This window comes from Leptosomus discolor, chromosome 2, assembly GCF_034619465.1.
Source record: "Leptosomus discolor isolate bLepDis1 chromosome 2, bLepDis1.hap2, whole genome shotgun sequence".
NCBI classification, from domain to species: Eukaryota; Metazoa; Chordata; class Aves; order Leptosomiformes; family Leptosomidae; genus Leptosomus; species Leptosomus discolor.
Genome location: NC_141392.1, coordinates 11,080,977 through 11,098,613, shown reverse-complemented (window position 1 = coordinate 11,098,613; position 17,637 = coordinate 11,080,977). Strand labels below are relative to the sequence as shown.

Sequence of the window (17,637 nt, the reverse complement as noted above, 5' to 3'; positions counted from 1 at the left end):
GTGTAATTATTTTGTCTTTAAAGAGATCTCTTTAGAAGAGGCGTAAGTAACTGGAAATAAATTCCTATATTTCTCCAAGACCCTTTTTTTTTTTTTTTTTGCTGATGCTGGGGCTCCCACTCTGTGGGCTGTTAGGTCACGGCAAGTTAAAAAAAAAAAAAAAGATGGGTACAGGAAGTTTGGAAACCACCAATGCAGATCATCTCTCCCAAAATCAGGAACAAAGGAACTGATCATCCTGAGCCTGATAACCTCCTAAGGAAAGCTGGCAGAGAGTTGTGGGTTGGAAACCTCTTTCCTGGCCTGGCAGTTTGGATGGTGCTACACTACAGCTTCTCTTGGCTGCCTGTCTGCTGTGCTCACAGGGACCAACGGCTTCTCTGCAGGCTTTCAGCTGCATGGGGAGTTCCCAAGCACTGGTCCCTGCAGAGCATTTTTTTTGGATCTAGGGATGACCCAGGGCAAGCACTAAAAAAGTGTGCCAACAGAGCTGGAGGAGCAAGCCCGAAGATGAGTCAGGGGTGTGATGTTGACTCTGGAGAATGGGTCCAACTTCAGTATTTACTTCCTGTGTGATTGTAAACTGTGTAAAGCCTGAATCAAAGAAGAGTAAAGATGCCTTAACTGGGAATTAGCTAGAAGTGGGACAAACTTATGAAACAGTGGGATCGTCAAAACCTCTGGCTTGGTCTTTGAATTGATAGATGCCCAAGTTTTTGCCTTTGAAGCTTTGTAGGGACATAAAGATCTCTCAGCTTGGTTGTAACTCACAAGTAAACCCAACTTGGACTCTCCGATGAAGCATTCGACCTCCACCTCCCGGAGAGGATCACCCAATGTAGACTAACAGGATTGCCTAGTAGGGATGCATAAAATACAACAACCAAGTCACACTGACTTAAAAACTCATATGGTGAGGATGTTGGCGTCTGTTCTCTTCAGCAGCTTGATAATTAGAACAGTCAGTCAGGAGTTGAAATGAAGGTTGAGCTTTCACTGCCCTCAAGCAGCCCCACATCTCGTAAGAGAACACCCAAATTGCTAGGCTGTCAGGGAGGAGGGAAATATGTGCATGTTCTCTAAACATCCTTTGGAAACTGCCAGTCAATAAAAAATCGGGCTTCATTGGGTCAAAAGGTAAGCAAAGGGGAAAGTGATTCTTTAGCTCCTGCAGTAATGGAAAAGAATCTTGGGTATCGTCTGTGAGAACTGGGCTTATGTTAAAATATTAGTTATTGTAAATAGTAAAGGAAAGGGAAAAACCCCAACCCTTAAAAGATGCCCCTTTTTCATTGCTTTTCATAGTTTAACTTGGGCAGGTTTCTATTTGCTGCGCTGATGTTTTTCAGTTCTATCTCACCAACACTATGCACAGAGCTTCCAGCTCCCGAGTCTTTGAGAGCTGGCCATCTAGAGGCTAGGGCATAGCAGTCTCACCTTTTGGTGCTTAAATCCCCTTGTGGACTTAGTACTTCATTTTTACCTGTAAAAAGGGGAGCACTGTTATACTTCACAGAAGTATTGCAAGGCTAGATAAAAGAAGGATTAGCATGGTGATCACAGAATCACAGAATGGTAGGGATTGGAAGGGAATGGCCATCAGAAAAATGCTCTTTATAGCTTTTAATTAAAAAAGAAAAGCTTATTTATCTGAAGACAATGTTGAGGTTTAAGTGTGAAAGGAAGGCCACTGCGTAAGTTAATAGGAGCTCTTCAAGGAGCTCTTGAAGAAGTGGAGAGAAGAGTAATTTACCTTTTGAGAATGCATGCATGAAATAACTACATTGAGATCAGGGCAGTACCTGGCTTAGCATTTGTATTTGCATATTTTTTTATCTTTTTTTTTTTTGTACTTCCTGATGAACATTTAAAAATATCCTAACACAGTACAATTCAGTGTTTATAATAGGCACTCAACAAGACTTGCTTTAGCGATGAGAAATGACTTGGCTTACTTATTCATAGGAAGGAGTAAAAGACATGTATTGTTTTTGGAACAAAGTGCTTCAACCAAGCAAAAACCATGGTATTTAAAAGATGCTGTGAGAAACAAAGCAGTTAAAATGTCCTGAAGTTATACTACTGGTGTATTTCATTCTAAAGAGTGTATAAAGATACACTTAATCATGCTCATAGGATTGGGCAATGGGTTTAGATAGCTACAGGAATGGGTTTTTTTTTTTAAACCCACTTTAAGTTTGCAATGGGACAAAAGATTTTGAAAGGTAAAGTTAAAATAAAACTTTTTGCAATTAATAGGTAAAATGTCTTGTTTGTGTCTCTTGGTTGCAGGAAGCATTAATGACAGCTATGGATGTTTGAGCAGTTGGGGGATAGATCCTGAAAAGTAGACAGTGTAGTGGGCTCTCTTAAAGGCTTCCCTTAAATATGATTGCGTCTTATTCTCATGTGGCTGCCTAGCGTTTCTTTCAAAAGCCAGGGGGTCTTTGCAGCTATGAAAGAAGCCACCGTCTCCTCCTGCCTGCCAGTGCCCAAAGAGCAGCGCTGCTGTCTGTCTTGGCACAGGTGTAGTTAGTTGACTGCACAAGAGCCAAAGCAGCAGAGAAAAGCGAGGTCTGTGCCCACCATTGAGTATGTTTGTAATCTGAATTAGATAGCAGTCATAAAAAAAGTAGTGCACACAGATCCAGTGAGAAGGGAGGCGTGAATCCTACTCTTTTTTTTTTTTTTTTTTTTTTTTTTTTTTCTTGCTGATTGAAACTCCTTCTGGCTTGTACAGCAAACAAAAAGTTCTTTCTACTGGTGTAAGTCCTAGCCCTAGTTGTCTGGTGACTAGTTTGGAGCGCTGTGCTGTACACATCACATGAGAAGTATTTGAGCTTGTGTGGCCAGCAGTGAAGGCGTTATTGAGAGGAGCCATGGTGTCTACATTCAGAGAGGAGAAATATCGCTCATGTGCTGTTCTTGGCCGTGTGTAAGAGGCTTCGCATTCAAACTGAGTGTCATGGTGGATCAGTGCATGTGGCACAGAGGGAAGCAGTTTGGTGAATCTGTCCTCAGTCAAGAGATGAATTTTACCTGCTTAACTGTCATGTGTTTCGTTTGCATAAAACCATCCTCTTAAGGTTTGCATGAGTAATTTTAATGGTGTTCTTTTTTTTTTTTAAGTAAGAATTTACTTAAAATTAAAACTGGAAATAATACTCTTGATTGCAATGGGAATAGTATCTACGAAAAACTGTGCAGGGACTGAAGCAATCAGGATTTGGTCCTGAAATGAGTATTTCCTCTAATGCAGCCATAGCCTTGTCTAATGTCTACCTGATGTGCTCTTTCAAACAGATACTAATTTTGTATTGGGTAATGCCCAGATAGTGGATTGGCCCATTGTCTACAGCAACGATGGATTTTGCAAGCTATCAGGATATCACAGAGCAGAAGTTATGCAAAAAAGCAGCACCTGCAGGTATTTGAGAACAGATTTATTTTCTGTTAAATAGCTTGTAGTGTTGTATTTGTTGCTTGAGGAGAAAAGTAATCTATTTATTCCAGTTTTGTCTTTTATCTCCTGGGGCTGCATCTGTCAAGTATGCTTTCCAGGTGAAACAGAATCAAAGAAGGGCGATTTCTAAACAGGTCCTTTTCACATTGTAAACAAATGGCTCTGTGTCTTTGTCTAGTATCTGACTTGAGTTCTTTGCTTTATTTGCAGTTTTATGTATGGAGAGCTGACAGACAAAGATACAATTGACAAAGTCCGGCAAACATTTGAGAACTATGAGATGAACTCCTTTGAAATCTTGATGTACAAGAAGAACAGTAAGTAGTTGATTGGTTTGTTTGTTAATGTAGGTGTGTAAAGTTTTTTTAAACTATAGTGTAAACTGCAAGTCTGTCAGCCTGGAGGACTGTGCTTTCTCTAGGGCTAAATAAGCTCCAGTTCTACCAGTTGATCTACAAGGGAGAAATGAGAACATTAGTGATGAAAGTCACTCAGGGAGGCGGACGAAGCTCTCTAATTTGTTCTGACATTTAGAGCAATTTGTGTGTGATGCTTTAAGACAACACTCAAGATTCCATCAGCGGTGATAATACACAAGCTAGGTTTGTGCAAATGGTTTCTGTTACAGAGGACATACTTTTTAAATTTTAAAAAATTTAATATAGCAGAGCCAGAACCCATCTTTTGTTTTAGAAGCTGAACTACTTCTGATGTTTCCAGATGAAACTGTTGTTTTGGACAAAAATTCCGTAACTGGGATATGATTTTTTTCCTAGTCTGTCTGTAACTGCACATGTCAGCAGATAAACTACTTGCCCAAAACTTGTTGTCTCATCTAGTGTGGACTATGTCATGGCACAGTTATTTTCATCTGCTTAATGTCACCTGAAGCATAAATGCACTGACATCTTCAGCCTGGCCAAAAGTTTATGCTGAAAGTCTGCATTCCGCAACTTATTTTGCTCTCAACAATTTTGCTTTCTAATCATGAAACTGGTAGTGTCTGTGTACAGGGGAGGGTACCTTGCAGAAGCATCCTGCTAGCAGCTCCTTCCACTAAAGCTGCGATGATCAATTTGATCAGTTCTGCATTACTGGGCATGGAGGACTTTAAACACAAAATATGACACAAACCACTATGATGTAATTTTTGACAGTTTACCTCGTTGATGCTTTGTTTCTTGTTAGAAAGACCAGTTTTCCGGGGAAAGGTTATCCAATTTATCTGTATGCGTGAACCATTGGTGTTTCTGTTGAAATGACTAGCTAGTACTGATGGAGTTCAGTGAGAGAACCACAGGCACTTCACAAAAGCTAAAAGGTAATACTTATGTATGCTGGTGCTGATCTGTGGATGTGTGGAGCTGCTTTTTTTTCTATCAGAATTAATCTGTTCTTCTAAGTGGTGGTGCCAAAGCACATGGAATTGATTTTTGTTATCATTTAGAGAGAGAAAAAAAATCCTTAGGATTTTTGCTTCATCTCTCTTCTAGCCTTTTTTTTTCTCTTATTAGCCTGTCCAAAGCACCATGACCTCTGACACAGTGTCATTGCTCAGAGCTCTTCTGGAGCACAGCTTTGCTGGTCCAACTCATTTGAAAAGCTGTACGTGCTATCTGAATGGCCTTGCTTTGTGCTGCTTTCCTTCTAGTGTTACCTGCCTCCATTGTTTATCTACTTCTTAAACCTGATTTCTGTTCCTAGCTCAGTTAGTGGCCATAGGGACCATATGCAGCTCACATCAATGCATCCAAAGCCAAGTAAATAAGCTGCAGTGGGATCTAGGAGGGTCTGGAATTCTCTCTTAGTTAACAGTGATTTGGCACCAAGGGGCCATGCAGCTACTTTTCTGTCATTGCTGCAGCATATGGCCTGTAGTAGAGCCTGGGGCCTCTCTGTCTTTTATGCAGAAAGCAAGCAAGGTAGCCGTGGAGTGAGGAATGTTTCCTGCCCTGCTGTGCACTTCCCTGAGGAGAGGCGGCCTAGAACAAAGTCCAGCTGTGCAGAAGCTGTGTTGTGCGACATGCCAAAGAGCAGAGCTGCGATGGTTCTCCTGTGTGCGCAGAGGGTCACAGGCACGGGAGAAAGGAAAGCACAGAGCTTTACTTTTTTTAAAGTTTAACAAAACACAGTGCTCTTATGTTTGTTAGATTTGTAGCTTTAGAGGTACATTAACTACTGTTAAAGAGACTGACTAATAACACTGGAGAGTTATAGCTGGAAAATACCAAAAAGGGGACATGCTGTAGCTTTTTCTCAGAATAAGCCACATCATAGAAAAACACTGTCATGTTTACTAGTCACTTTGTACCCAGGCTGCGAAGTGGTCTTGCCTTTGTTGTCACCTTGCCTCTGCCTGCAACTATGGCAGCTGCCTGCTCGGGCAATGAACATGATTGGTTTCAACCTACTCTCAGTTTGAAGGTTTTGGAAAGGACCCTGGATTTTGTTAGACATAAATTTTCCTCTTAGTTTCTCTTTTTGTCTCTCTTTTCTTCCCTCATTCTGTTTTTCTTCTTCAAATTAGCCAGTAAATTAGATAGGAAATAAATTTTTGTTGTTGTTCTTTACTTGCCCACTCCCTCCCTATAAACTAACAGGCATGATAAATAGCAAGTTTTTCTTCCATTTTTGTCTTCACTAATTGGTACATTTTCCACAGCCTGCACATTTAATATACTTCTAGCCATTTTAACAATACAATCTCTACCCTTTCAGGAAAAAAAAAGGAAAACAAAGCAGGACTTTCAAGTTAACTATGATGCTAGTGCAGGTCAATTTTCATCTTGTATCTTTATGAGCAGCAGCCATCTCTCTCAGTAACACTTATGTCCTGATCTTACACTAGACATGTCAACAATAGATTGAGACATTTAATCATGCTACTAGAAGTGACAGGCTTTTTTTTTTTTTTTTTTTGACATGGCACTCTCCATCGTGGTGACCCAGTGCTGGTATTTGGTTGTCTGATAAGAATACCCCATCCAGATGTTGATAAGTTGATATCCACCAGCTTCATTGTAATTCACAATATCAACTCTATAAAAACATAGGCTGTAGTATTCAGAATAATGATACAGTTTTCTGTTTTCATCATGTTTGCATTTGTGGATACTGTTTCTACCCTGGCCGCCTCTTTCTCTATCCAGCCCTCTCCCCATGCAAAAGTGACTCTCCTCCCTCTTTTCAGAACTTGAAGTTAAGATATGATAGAGATTTGATCATTCCTTGGGCCAGACCCTTGATTATTTAGCAGATATGTGATGATCATTGTTATTTTCTGGAATAATTGCTTCCTAGAAATGCAGAGCTCCTTCAGGATTATTGGAAGCAGTTAGAGCAAGCAGGTGCACAGCCACCAGATTTTTGTGGTGGTTGTTCTGATGCCATCCTATTGCATTCAGTGGGGATTCCTGGTCATACCTGGAAGGAGATCAAGTGAAAGCTTTCTTTAATCTGGACTTTAAAATGACAACAGACAGGTTGACAGTAATTTCATGTGAGAGCTTCAGTTCCATTGTTTGATTAGATGTGAGTGTCCAGTGATGCTGGAAGTATTGTTGATTTTTATATGGGAAAATCAAAACATTGCTAAGTCTTACTGAAGTCAGAGGAGTTATGTTAACTTACACCAAGGAAAGATACAGCCTAATGTATTAGAAAATATTTTGTGTCGTCTTAGTCATATCTTATCTTATCTGAACTGATGCAGCTTAAACATCTAACTTCTTATGACACTTTGACAGCTATTTGTTAGATTTTTACACTTTATGGTTAGCCTTATAAATTCAAATGGCTGAGTAAATTAAACTAGGACTTTCATTGCCTAGTTTTCCATCTACAGCGTAGGTCTGGGTTAGAAGCAGTGCAAAAGTAGGCTGCTTCTAGGTGCACTTGCTTGCGTTATTGCTGAAGTAAATTTTTGTAAGAATGTAAACTTGCTTCTGTCTGCCTCCGAAGAGGTGGAACCCATTTGAAATCGAATCCCGTTTGCTATGCAGTACTTGATCTGCTTCAGTGGAAGAATACCTGAAGCAGGCTTGACTCTTCAAAACTAAAATGTGTGAATAGTTACAAAGAGTCTTCAAGCGTGCCCTGTCTGAGCAGACATTCCCATGTTATGGTCTGCAGCAGTGCTGCAGAGAGTGTTAAGACACTTTTTTTTTTCCCCTCCTTCCTCTCAGAGGTTTTCTATGGGTGGGGCCAGTGGAATGGCAGCAGCCAAAGGGCTGGCTGTGGGTAATTATTTTGCACACTGCAAAGTGATTTGAATAAGCGGTAGTTCTTCTCTGACTACGTATGTTATGGTGAGAGTCCTGAAGGTGGGGCTTCACATTCAATTTGTGCTGGTGTTCACTTCCCTGATTTTCTGGGTGCTTGAATATTTAAAAATTTTAACAAATTTTTTTTGGGGGGGTTTGTTTTGTTTGTTGGAAATCTTTTGTTAACGCACGCACCATCCCCCCTGCAGTCTATTAGAAGGCTTTTTGTTGTCAAAGAATGACAAATAAGCTCAAAATAGTGATTTGGCAGATTCTGCTTGCACTTGTCTTTGGGCCCAGTGCTTTCTACAGAGGTTAAAAACTAGACAAACAACCTCATCCTGATTTATAGAGAGCAAAATTCACTTCAGGGTGATAGACTTGTGATTGCCCACCACTAGGGAGAGTTTCTCATAACTCTTATTGATTAAAACTGTTTCAAACTATTTATATTGGTGTGTGCTGTGCCTCCAGTGCCTCTATATGGAAACCTTTGCTAAACCAAATCATTGCATAGGACCAGAAGCAAGAAAGAATGAGGGTATTGGAGTGAAGTGGCATGTATCCTCCTGAGCCTCCCCTTGGAATCTGGTTCCATATTTGTCAAGCATTATGCACACCTACATCTCCTCCTCTGTGAAATCTATCTGCATGTGTCCAGTTACCTTCAGCGAGGTCAAATTAAGTGTTTTGGATTTGTAAAACTGATAATTCCCATTGATCTTGTCAACTTCAAATGTGTTGGCAAGCAAGACCTGCTGTCATCTCCTCAAACATGCACAGAACAGTAAGACTTCCCAGTGGTAATCATTAAATATTTTACCTGAGGTAAATGGAAAGAAGATTTCAAGACTTCCCTGTGTCTTCCCCTTCCTTATACTCACTTTCAGAGAACTCTGAATTGGGTAAGCCATATCGACACTACTGTGGTACAAGGATGTGTGCTGAACCTTTTTCCTACTGTGTTGTTTCAGTGTCACAGGATAAACCCTTGTGTGTAGCAATTGCACCTTTGGGGACTGAAATTGATTTTCCTTATCTTAACATGTAAAGATCTGACCTTTAGAAGCATTAGCTGCCAGACCATAGCAACACCAGATGTGAAAGACATGAACATAACAGCTTTTAAAGTGCTGGAAATGTATTTTAATGTCTATTACTATTGGCACAGAGTGATGAGCTATATACTGAGTTGGTTTGTTCTCATTCAGTGCACACGCTCTACTAGATGGTAGAGTCTACAGGAAGACTTCTGCTCTTCATCTTGCATAGTCAAATGTTACAGCTTCATCTGTGCTCCTAGTTGATATCTGTGTGGATATAGTGGCTTGCCTAACTCTTCCTGATCACACCTCGTCAGCTGGTTTGCTAATTTGATATTGGACAAACTATATTTGGTCTGTGTGAGATAGAGAAACAATCTCATATTGAGTATCTGGGCATAAGTGAAACGCCAAAAGGGGTGACTGTAATGGCCAGCTGTGCTGTTTATATAACTGAAGTCCTGCTGTCTGCACCACTGCAAGTGGCAATTGGTGAGACATGCTTCTATCCTTTTAATTTCTGTATTGCTTGACTGTTTACCTTCAGGGCAATACCTGTCTGATGACTGCTTGATTGAGATATTATCAAGTAATGCAGAGGTTGTGCTGCTTTAAGGAAACTTGCCCCATTCAGTAAGGGCAGTGAAGATGACTGGATTGTCAAAACATGTTTTTTTCATTGTATTTGTGAAAAAATTTTCGTTTACTTTATGGAAAAACAAATTGTGTATCGCACTTTTATTTAAACAATATGCTTTTTGTAGTTTTGAAAATCAGCTGACCTCGTTGGTTAAATGGTTCAAGGTATGGGGAAAGAGCATATTTAGACAGTGACTTTGATTTTCATTCTAGCCTGTTTTTGTTTGACAGGAGGGAAAACTGAAGGAGAGGTGTTAGTATGCTCAGGGGGAGAAGCTGGAATAAACCTTTAACGTCTCATTCACTTTGATACTATGGGAGTTTCTGAAGGACCTCAACCAAAGTTAAATAGCATGTTAACTGCTGGTGTTCCTGCTCAACAAGGGGCTGAACATATCACTATTGAAATACACAGGATTAGAAAAGAGGAGAGAGAAGAAACAGTAGTATTTGGGTTACAGATGGGAAATTATAAGGTGTGGAGACATTTACTGAATGTTAGTCAGCAGAAGACTTGGGACTTGAATCATAGCTCTTAAAATTGTCTTGCCTTTAAGGCAACACTGTAAGTACTGTGCTCAGGCCAGTGAAGACTATTAAGAGTGGCATCTGTTAATTCTGGAATTGGCTGCTTAACTTTGGTACCACGAGACAGGCTGGTCCTACGACTACTGTCGGAAGTTCATTGTGGATTTTCCTTTCTTCCCAGTTGTTCACACAGCTTCTCCACCAGCTTTGAAGTGACATTCCCTTTTCTAGCAGGATTGGTCCTATGCCATTAGACAAACTCTGGATTCTTTCACTGTTGATTCCAAATCTGACAGAAGCCAACGTGGCTCACGAGTGTTTACTTCTTTGTTTGTGCATTGGCATTATCATTGAACTTCACCAGTGAGAGAGCTTGCCAGGACTGAACACAAAATGTAAATGAAAGTAGACGTATTGTTGGAAACACTGGTAAACAGTTTCTGTGTGGCTGTACATCAATGCAGACGGGGGGCATATGGGGAAGTTACTCTTGTTTTGCTGTTAGAGCTCTGAAACATGCTACAGTTTCACTGCCTGCATAACCCGTAGGCTGAATCTGAAAATCCCATTTTTCATTAAAACGGCCTTGTTTGTACCTCTTGCCGGTAGTGATTGTCTGGCTGAGCAGGGACATCCGCTTTGACACCAAGAGTATGAAGGCTGCCTGTAGGAGGTTGAATTTCTAGTTTTTGACCTGATTTATAAGTGGTTTATACTTTGAGCTTTCCTGTTTAATAGTTAAATAAACTGTTTAATGTTTAAAAAGTAAAATTCTTCTGATAATTAAACCAGTATGCAGGAAAAAAGCTGAACACAGACACATCTCGGCTGAGCCTTTCAGTGTGTTCCCACAGTTCAGATCCCAGTTCTGCTGTGAATGAGCTCCTGGTTTCAGAGCACTGTGGAAAGCCCATGTAACCCAGCGCTGTGAACACTCACCTCATGATTGTATTTTTATGTCCACTTGTCTCGTATTCATGAGAGAGTGACAGGATGGTGGGGAAGACACTGCAGGGGAAAAATACTGAATAATGTTGGAGAGGCAGATACACGGCCTGGCCTGGCAGAATTTTCCATCTACTTATTTCTGCTGTTGCTGTGTTACTGTGTAGATCCCAAACTGGAAGATGATTTATGCAGGCCATGTGTGCCACCTTGATTTTACATTCTGCCCTGGAATACAGCCTGTTCGTGGCACTCTGACACTCTGGAAATTATAAGGGTACCCAAATAGTGACAGTCACCAAACCCACCTACTTTCAGCTATTGAGGATATCCGGGTCTTTTTCTCATTGCCTGTGGGACACATCACTAAGATCTACACTTGGTTCTAGGTAAAACAGTGTTTTGTTTTCCTTTTTGCTATAAATAATGCAACACGGGAGTGGGAGTTAAGGGAGTCAGAAAGTAAGAACCCTGCTGATATAATCTCATTGCCCTGCAGCAGCCTGCCACAGATTATCGGGGAAAGTCTTTCCTCTTGCTGCATTCAGAACATGTTAGAAAAATCTTGCAACAACTTATCATACCATAATCATAAAGAGAAGATGAAAGCATGCATCTGACAAATAGCCAGAATAAGAGGGCGATTTGTGTCTTTTCTGTGATGTTTATTGCATCTTCAAAAGCAGGGTAATAAGTTTTTATAGCTGTGAGAGGCAGAGATGAAGCTGGGTAGGTAAATCAGCCTCTGTGCTATGAAGGTTAATATTATGAGCAGCCCATAGCAGAATGGCTGTAGCTTGAAGTAGCAAAACAATACAAAGTGGTTTTGGGGAGGGGAAAAAAAATCCCCAGACAAAAAAGCAAGTGCACATAGATGGAGATGAAAAAGCAAGGCTGTAGATGGAGATGCTGGCTGATTAAAAAGTTGCAGTGTTAGTGAAGGGTGTTGAAGTGGGTAAAATAAAAAGCAATTAGTCACCAAGGGCTCTGTGTAAAAGCAAGATACACATTTGATCAACCTCAGAATAGTTCACATGTGAAGACAGGAAAAACAAGTAGGCAAGAAGGAATGGAGATGGGCAATTTTAGGAGCTCCTGAGGAAGGGTAGTGTAAAGGGTGTTGCTGTCTTGAAAATTGCTGTTGGCTGCTTTGTGGCAGTGTCTTCTAAGCTCATTAGCAAGTCAGTGATGATTTTACTGGCACAGTTACTTTGCTGAATCTATTCTTGCATTAGCATTTTTGTTTGCTCACACTTTATTGGAAGGGGTTGTTCAGGAATGCTAACTCTTTAAAAAAAAAAATTATATATATATATATTGACCCATGAATACTTTCTGCCATGCAGGCATGCTCCAGAAATGGCCATCAGTGATTCCATCTGGATTTCTCTGCTTTTTGAGCAGAGGCCTCCATGCATCATATACCCTGCTGTTTATAGAGGTGGCTGTACATATGGCAGGGAATCTCAGCCAGGGTTTGAAACTGCCTGTGCAGTGCAGGCACAGTGGGAGCCTTAGGAATTGAGCTTCATTTATGGAAGTTTTCCATGGGTCTTGGAGATACCCTGGCTTTCTGTGGCCAGAAAAGATTGCTAAGCACAGAGACTGGGAAACAGCCAGGTGAGGCACTGGTAGCAACAACCTCTGTTATATTAAGGTAGTTGGAAAAAAAATCTGCCTGAACAGTAGCTTGTGAACTACCTGAGGTTTCCTTGTGACCCTTTGACAATCAGGAAGCACAAGTGGCCCTTGTTATAACTAACTGTTGCATGAAATACACTGTTTAGTACTTATATTAAAATACCGAGCAATTCAGGTGAAAGAAAATCTGATCTCTTGCCTAAGGGATGGTTCTGTGATTGAGAAACAAAAGAAATAGTCTTCTAAGATCACCCTATCTAAAACAGGCTTTCCTGCATGAGTGACAAAAGTGATGTGTGCTGCTGTTTATCCTGGCTTTCCTGGATGGTAAAAAGCCTGCTGTTTTTTACATCTTACATTGGTCCCTGGTATGTAGATCTTTTTCTCCAAACATAGCTCAAAAGGGACATTCAAGAGAAATGTTGCTCACAGCAAGAAAGCCTGAATTTTCTCTTTGGCTTTTAATTCTTATGCCCACAAAAGCAATGGTGAGTTTTTTCATCGTCATCAAGGGTGTAGGGATATTCTGAAAACTCATGTACTGCAGGCCCAGGCCTGGTGACCCTGGAGACTCCTGATTGCCATGTACCTCACAGCTGGAGATGGAGTCATCTTTTAATGATCAAAGTTAAGACTAAAAAATGATGCCTTCGAGGAGGCCGTATTATGACAACAGGAGCCAAGTGCTTTGTTCTGAGCCCTCCAATCAGCTTATACACAAATATCACTAAAATCAGAGTGGCGACTCTTGTGAAATGAGAGTGGTAGACACTGTCTTCTACGTGGAACTTCATTGCTATCACTAGGTTCTTTTCAGCAGCCTCAGCAGAACTGCCAGAAATAAAGGCAGGGCTGACTGACAGTTTCTCTCCTCAAGGTGATCTGTGTATCGATAGATGTCAAGGAAAATTGTCAGCAGCATCTGAAGGATCATTATCTGGGATCATCTTTTTTCTGTGATGTGCAGGCTCTTCTCTCTCAAGCAGTTTTCATTAGTAGTTTGTCTACTGCAGTAATTAGAAAAGCATAGTTTTATGCAGTACAACTTACTTCTATCCACAGCCCATGGTCTGGTCCTGATGGCTTGTTATCTCCTGAATTCATAGCATCATAGAATGTATTGGGTTGGAAGGGACCTCTAAAGGTCACCTAGTCCAACCCCCCTACAAAAAGCAGGGACACCTCTAACTAGGTCAGGTTGCTCAGAGCCCCATCAAGTCTGACCTTGAATGTCTCCAGGGATGGGGCTTCCACTCTCTGGGCAACCTGTTCCAGTGATCCACCACTCTCATATTAGATAACTTTTTCCTAATGTCCAACCTAAATCGACCCTTTTCTAGCTTAAAACCATTACCCGTTGTCCTATCGCTATAAACCCTTGTGAACAGCTCTTCCTCTGCCTTCTTATAGGCCCCTTTCAGGTATTGGAAGGTCACTATAAGGTCCCCCCGGAGCCTTCTCTTCTCCAGACTGATCAACCCCAACTCTCTCAGCCTGTCCTCATAGGAGAGGTGCTCCAGCCCCTGATCGTTTTCGTGGCCCTCCTTTGGACATGCTCCAACAGGTCCATGTCCTTCTTGTGTCGGGGGCTCCAGAGCTGGATGCAGTGCTCTGGGGGGGGGTCTCACCAGGGCAGAGTAGAGGGGCAGAATTGCCTCCCTTGACCTGCTGGCTACACTTCTTGTGATGCAGCCCAGGATGCGGTTGGCCTTCTGGGCTGCAATTGCGCACTGGTGGCTCATGTGCAGTTTTTCATCCACCAGTACCCCCAAGTCTTTTTCCACAGGGCTGCTCTCTAGCATGTCTTCTCCCAGCCTGTATTGGTACTGGCAGTTGCCCCAGCCCAGGTGCAGGATCCTGCACTTGGCCTTGTTGAACCTCATGAGGTTCACCTGGGCCCACCTCTCCAGCTTGTCCAGGTCTCTCTGGATGGCATCCTGTCCCTCTGGCATATTGACTGCACTGCCCAGCTTGATGTCATCACCAAACTTGCTGAGGGTGCACTCAATGCCACTGTCAATATCATTAATGAAGATATTAAAGAACACTGGTCCCAGTACTGGACTTCTGAGAGACACCACTTGCCACTGTTTTCCATCTGGACATCGAGCTATTGACCTCTACTCTCTGGATGTGGCCATCCAGCCAATTCCTTATCCACTGAACAGTCCACCAATTGAACCTGTATCTCTCCACCTTGGAGAGAAGGATTTTGTGGGGGACCATGTGAAAGGCCTTGCAGAAGTCCAGATAGATGACATCTGTAGCTCTTCCCTTGTCCACTGATGCAGTTGCTGCATTGCAGAAAGCCCCTAGGTTGGTCAGTCAGGACTTGTCCCTAGTAAAGCCATGCTGACTGTCTTGAATCACCTCCCTGTCCTCTATGTGGCTTAGCATATCTTCTAGGAGGATCTGTTCCGTGATCTTCCCAGGCACGGAGATGATGCTGACAGGTTGGTAGTTCCCAGGGTCCTCCTTTCTACCCTTTTTAAAAATGGGTGTAATGTTTCCTTTCTTCCAGTCACCAGGGACTTCACCTGACTGCCATGACTTTTCAAATGTCATGGAGAGTGGCTTGGCAACTGCATCAGCCAGTTCCCTCAGGATTCTGGGATGCATCTCATCAGGTCCTATGGACTTGTGTATGTTCAGGTTCCTCAGATGGTCATGAACCTTGTCTTCAATTCAGTGGAGTCTTGCTTCACTCTAGAGTGATTGTGAGCAAGCTCAGGACAAGGCAAGCTGAAAGGCATCTCCTTTGCTTGGAAGGATTTGCAGGCTAGGCCAGAACTCCCACAGCCTGGCTCTTGAAGCTAGGCAGAGGCTGATGTAGTTGTTAGGGAATGGTGCTCCCTCTTTGCAGAGAAGTATAAAGTCAACTGAACTGGTCATGCTCTTGAGTCAAGACTCGATATTATTATGGTCATGGTTTAGGCACAGTCAGCCCGTTCTCAAATCCAGCAGGACTCTGTTGTGTGCACCCTTTGCATGTACGTGGGACTTTTCTTTCAGGATGTCACAAAGCACTTCATAAGTTCAAGTATTCGCTTTGTAGATGAAGCCCAGAAATAGTGAGTGATTCCTGAAGATTAAAAAGCTAATCAGAGGCAGAGAGAGAACTTAACACTCTTGTCAGCTACTTTGTCATTTTTCCTAATAGATGTTTGCAAAAAACCTAACATTAAAGTAACATTTACAGATGGCTGATTTTGAAGTGTAAATATCTAAACTAGCACATGTACTGTTCTGCCTACCATTGACCAACTTTTTGGTATGTTTGTTTCCAGGAACACCAGTCTGGTTCTTTGTGAAAATTGCTCCAATTCGAAATGAGCAGGATAAAGTGGTTTTGTTTCTTTGCACTTTCAATGACATAACGGCTTTCAAGCAGCCCATTGAGGATGATTCATGTAAAGGTTTGTCTTTTTCACAATTATATATTTATACTGCTTCTGTTTGTGTGCCTAGGTCTTGAAAGAGCTGAAGTCCTTTAAATACTAAAGCCAAAGAATTAGGTGTTAAAATAGCTTGTAGCTGGGCCACTGGGAACTGCATTTGTGCAAGGAATGGTTGCTGGTTTCTTAAGCAAATTGGGTCTAGCCTGCACTGGAAAGGGTTGTTGCTATTGAAACTCCCAAGTGCTTCAGGAAGCAGAGTTTACTTAGCAAATAGGTGCTGCTCTTCCTTTTATATTCATTATTAATCCACACTCCAGCACAGTCTTGAAGGAGTCAAAGTGTTGCTAAACTGAGGAATTGACCCTGTTTGAGTCTAGCAAAGATCTGAATAATTTAATTTTGCCTGGCTTGGTGTTACTTACCATTATGATGGGATTCCTTGTATTTAAGTTCTGGACTGGTTTTCTTTAACATATGTGAAGAGGTTCCCATCATCTGAAGTAGAATCAGGTATAAGCTGTCCTGGTTAGTGAAGCAGCATTGCTGCTTTTGATGTTAACCCTTTGCTGAGTTACACCCTGGAAACCTGGAAGCAAACTCAGCTGTGACAGCAGCATAAAATTGCACTCAAGTTCAGATCCTGTCAGAAATAGACCTTCTGTACCCATATGGAGAATTACAGAGACTTGCATCCTCTGGGGTAAAAAAACAGACGTAAGTTCTCCTGTTGTTTGCATTTTTGTAGTATTTAATAATATTTGTAGTATTAAATTAAACAGGAAACTTAGTGTGAAGGTGAACTGATTTACATTTATGCTCAAAATGTTATTCTTTAAAAACATAGTTTCTCAAAGTGGAAACACCTGTTACCATGAAAAAGGAAGTACAACCTTGACAAACATACCCTCTTCCAGGCCATGTGGGTTCTTTTTTTTCTCTTTTTAATGCTATTTGTTTGGTTCTTCATTGCTTTAATAAACTAAAAAACGCATCTTGTCAGAAAGGTTGGGTCTACAGTATTTTATTTTCTCTGTCTAGTGGTCTTTGTTGTATCCTGATGAGGATTGACAGCAAAGATAAAACAGCATGATGCAGTAAAGCTGGCTCTCATTTATTTGCTGGGAATGAAGGTCCTTGCTTCATTTAGTCAGTTGATAAGCAGGACTTTGTTGGGATGGTAGCTGTGCCTTTTGTCTTTGCTGTCACAGAGGATTCTTAATGTGGTAGTGATACGCACTCTTGTGCAAAGAGTTTGTCCTTCACTTTCAACACAAGGAAACACTACAACCTTTCTGTTTTCAAGAGAAGTACCTTGAAGGAAGGGAAGGGTTTTTTTTTGTTTGTTTGTTTGGTTTTTTTTGTTTGTTTGTTTGTTTTTAAAAATCTCTTTTGGATCTTGATATCATGCTGTCCTTACAGTGGTCATGGTAATTCTTAGCAGTTCCATATCTAAAGGCAATATAAGCACTGACTTGAAGAAGAGTTAAGATGACAAACAAAATTTCTTTATCTGGCCCATGGAAACTGGCTAAGTGACTAACAAAAGGTACAGACAGAAGAACTGGATGGATTCTTTAGGGGCCATTGATTCACAGTTCTGTGTGCCCTTCCTGAGTGCTAAGACTTCATGTACAGAAGGGTTCATGCACTAAATAAGTCTTCCAAAGATTGTTTCCGAATCTCCCAAAATTAATGAAGTTGCACTAGTTTCATGCTGG

The 17,637-nt window shown here is 41.4% G+C and overlaps 1 protein-coding gene across 1 annotated transcript in view; it reads left to right on the top strand.

Annotated features, from left to right (window-relative positions):
• KCNH1 (potassium voltage-gated channel subfamily H member 1) overlaps positions 1-17,637 on the top strand; it is a 181,432-nt gene that overhangs the window by 10,107 nt on the left and 153,688 nt on the right. Inside the window, exons 2-4 of the mRNA XM_086460603.1 lie at positions 3,304-3,427; positions 3,674-3,780; positions 15,809-15,937. Of these exons, the coding sequence (XP_086316729.1) occupies positions 3,304-3,427; positions 3,674-3,780; positions 15,809-15,937 (360 nt within the window). The remainder of the gene's footprint in view (positions 1-3,303; positions 3,428-3,673; positions 3,781-15,808; positions 15,938-17,637) is intronic.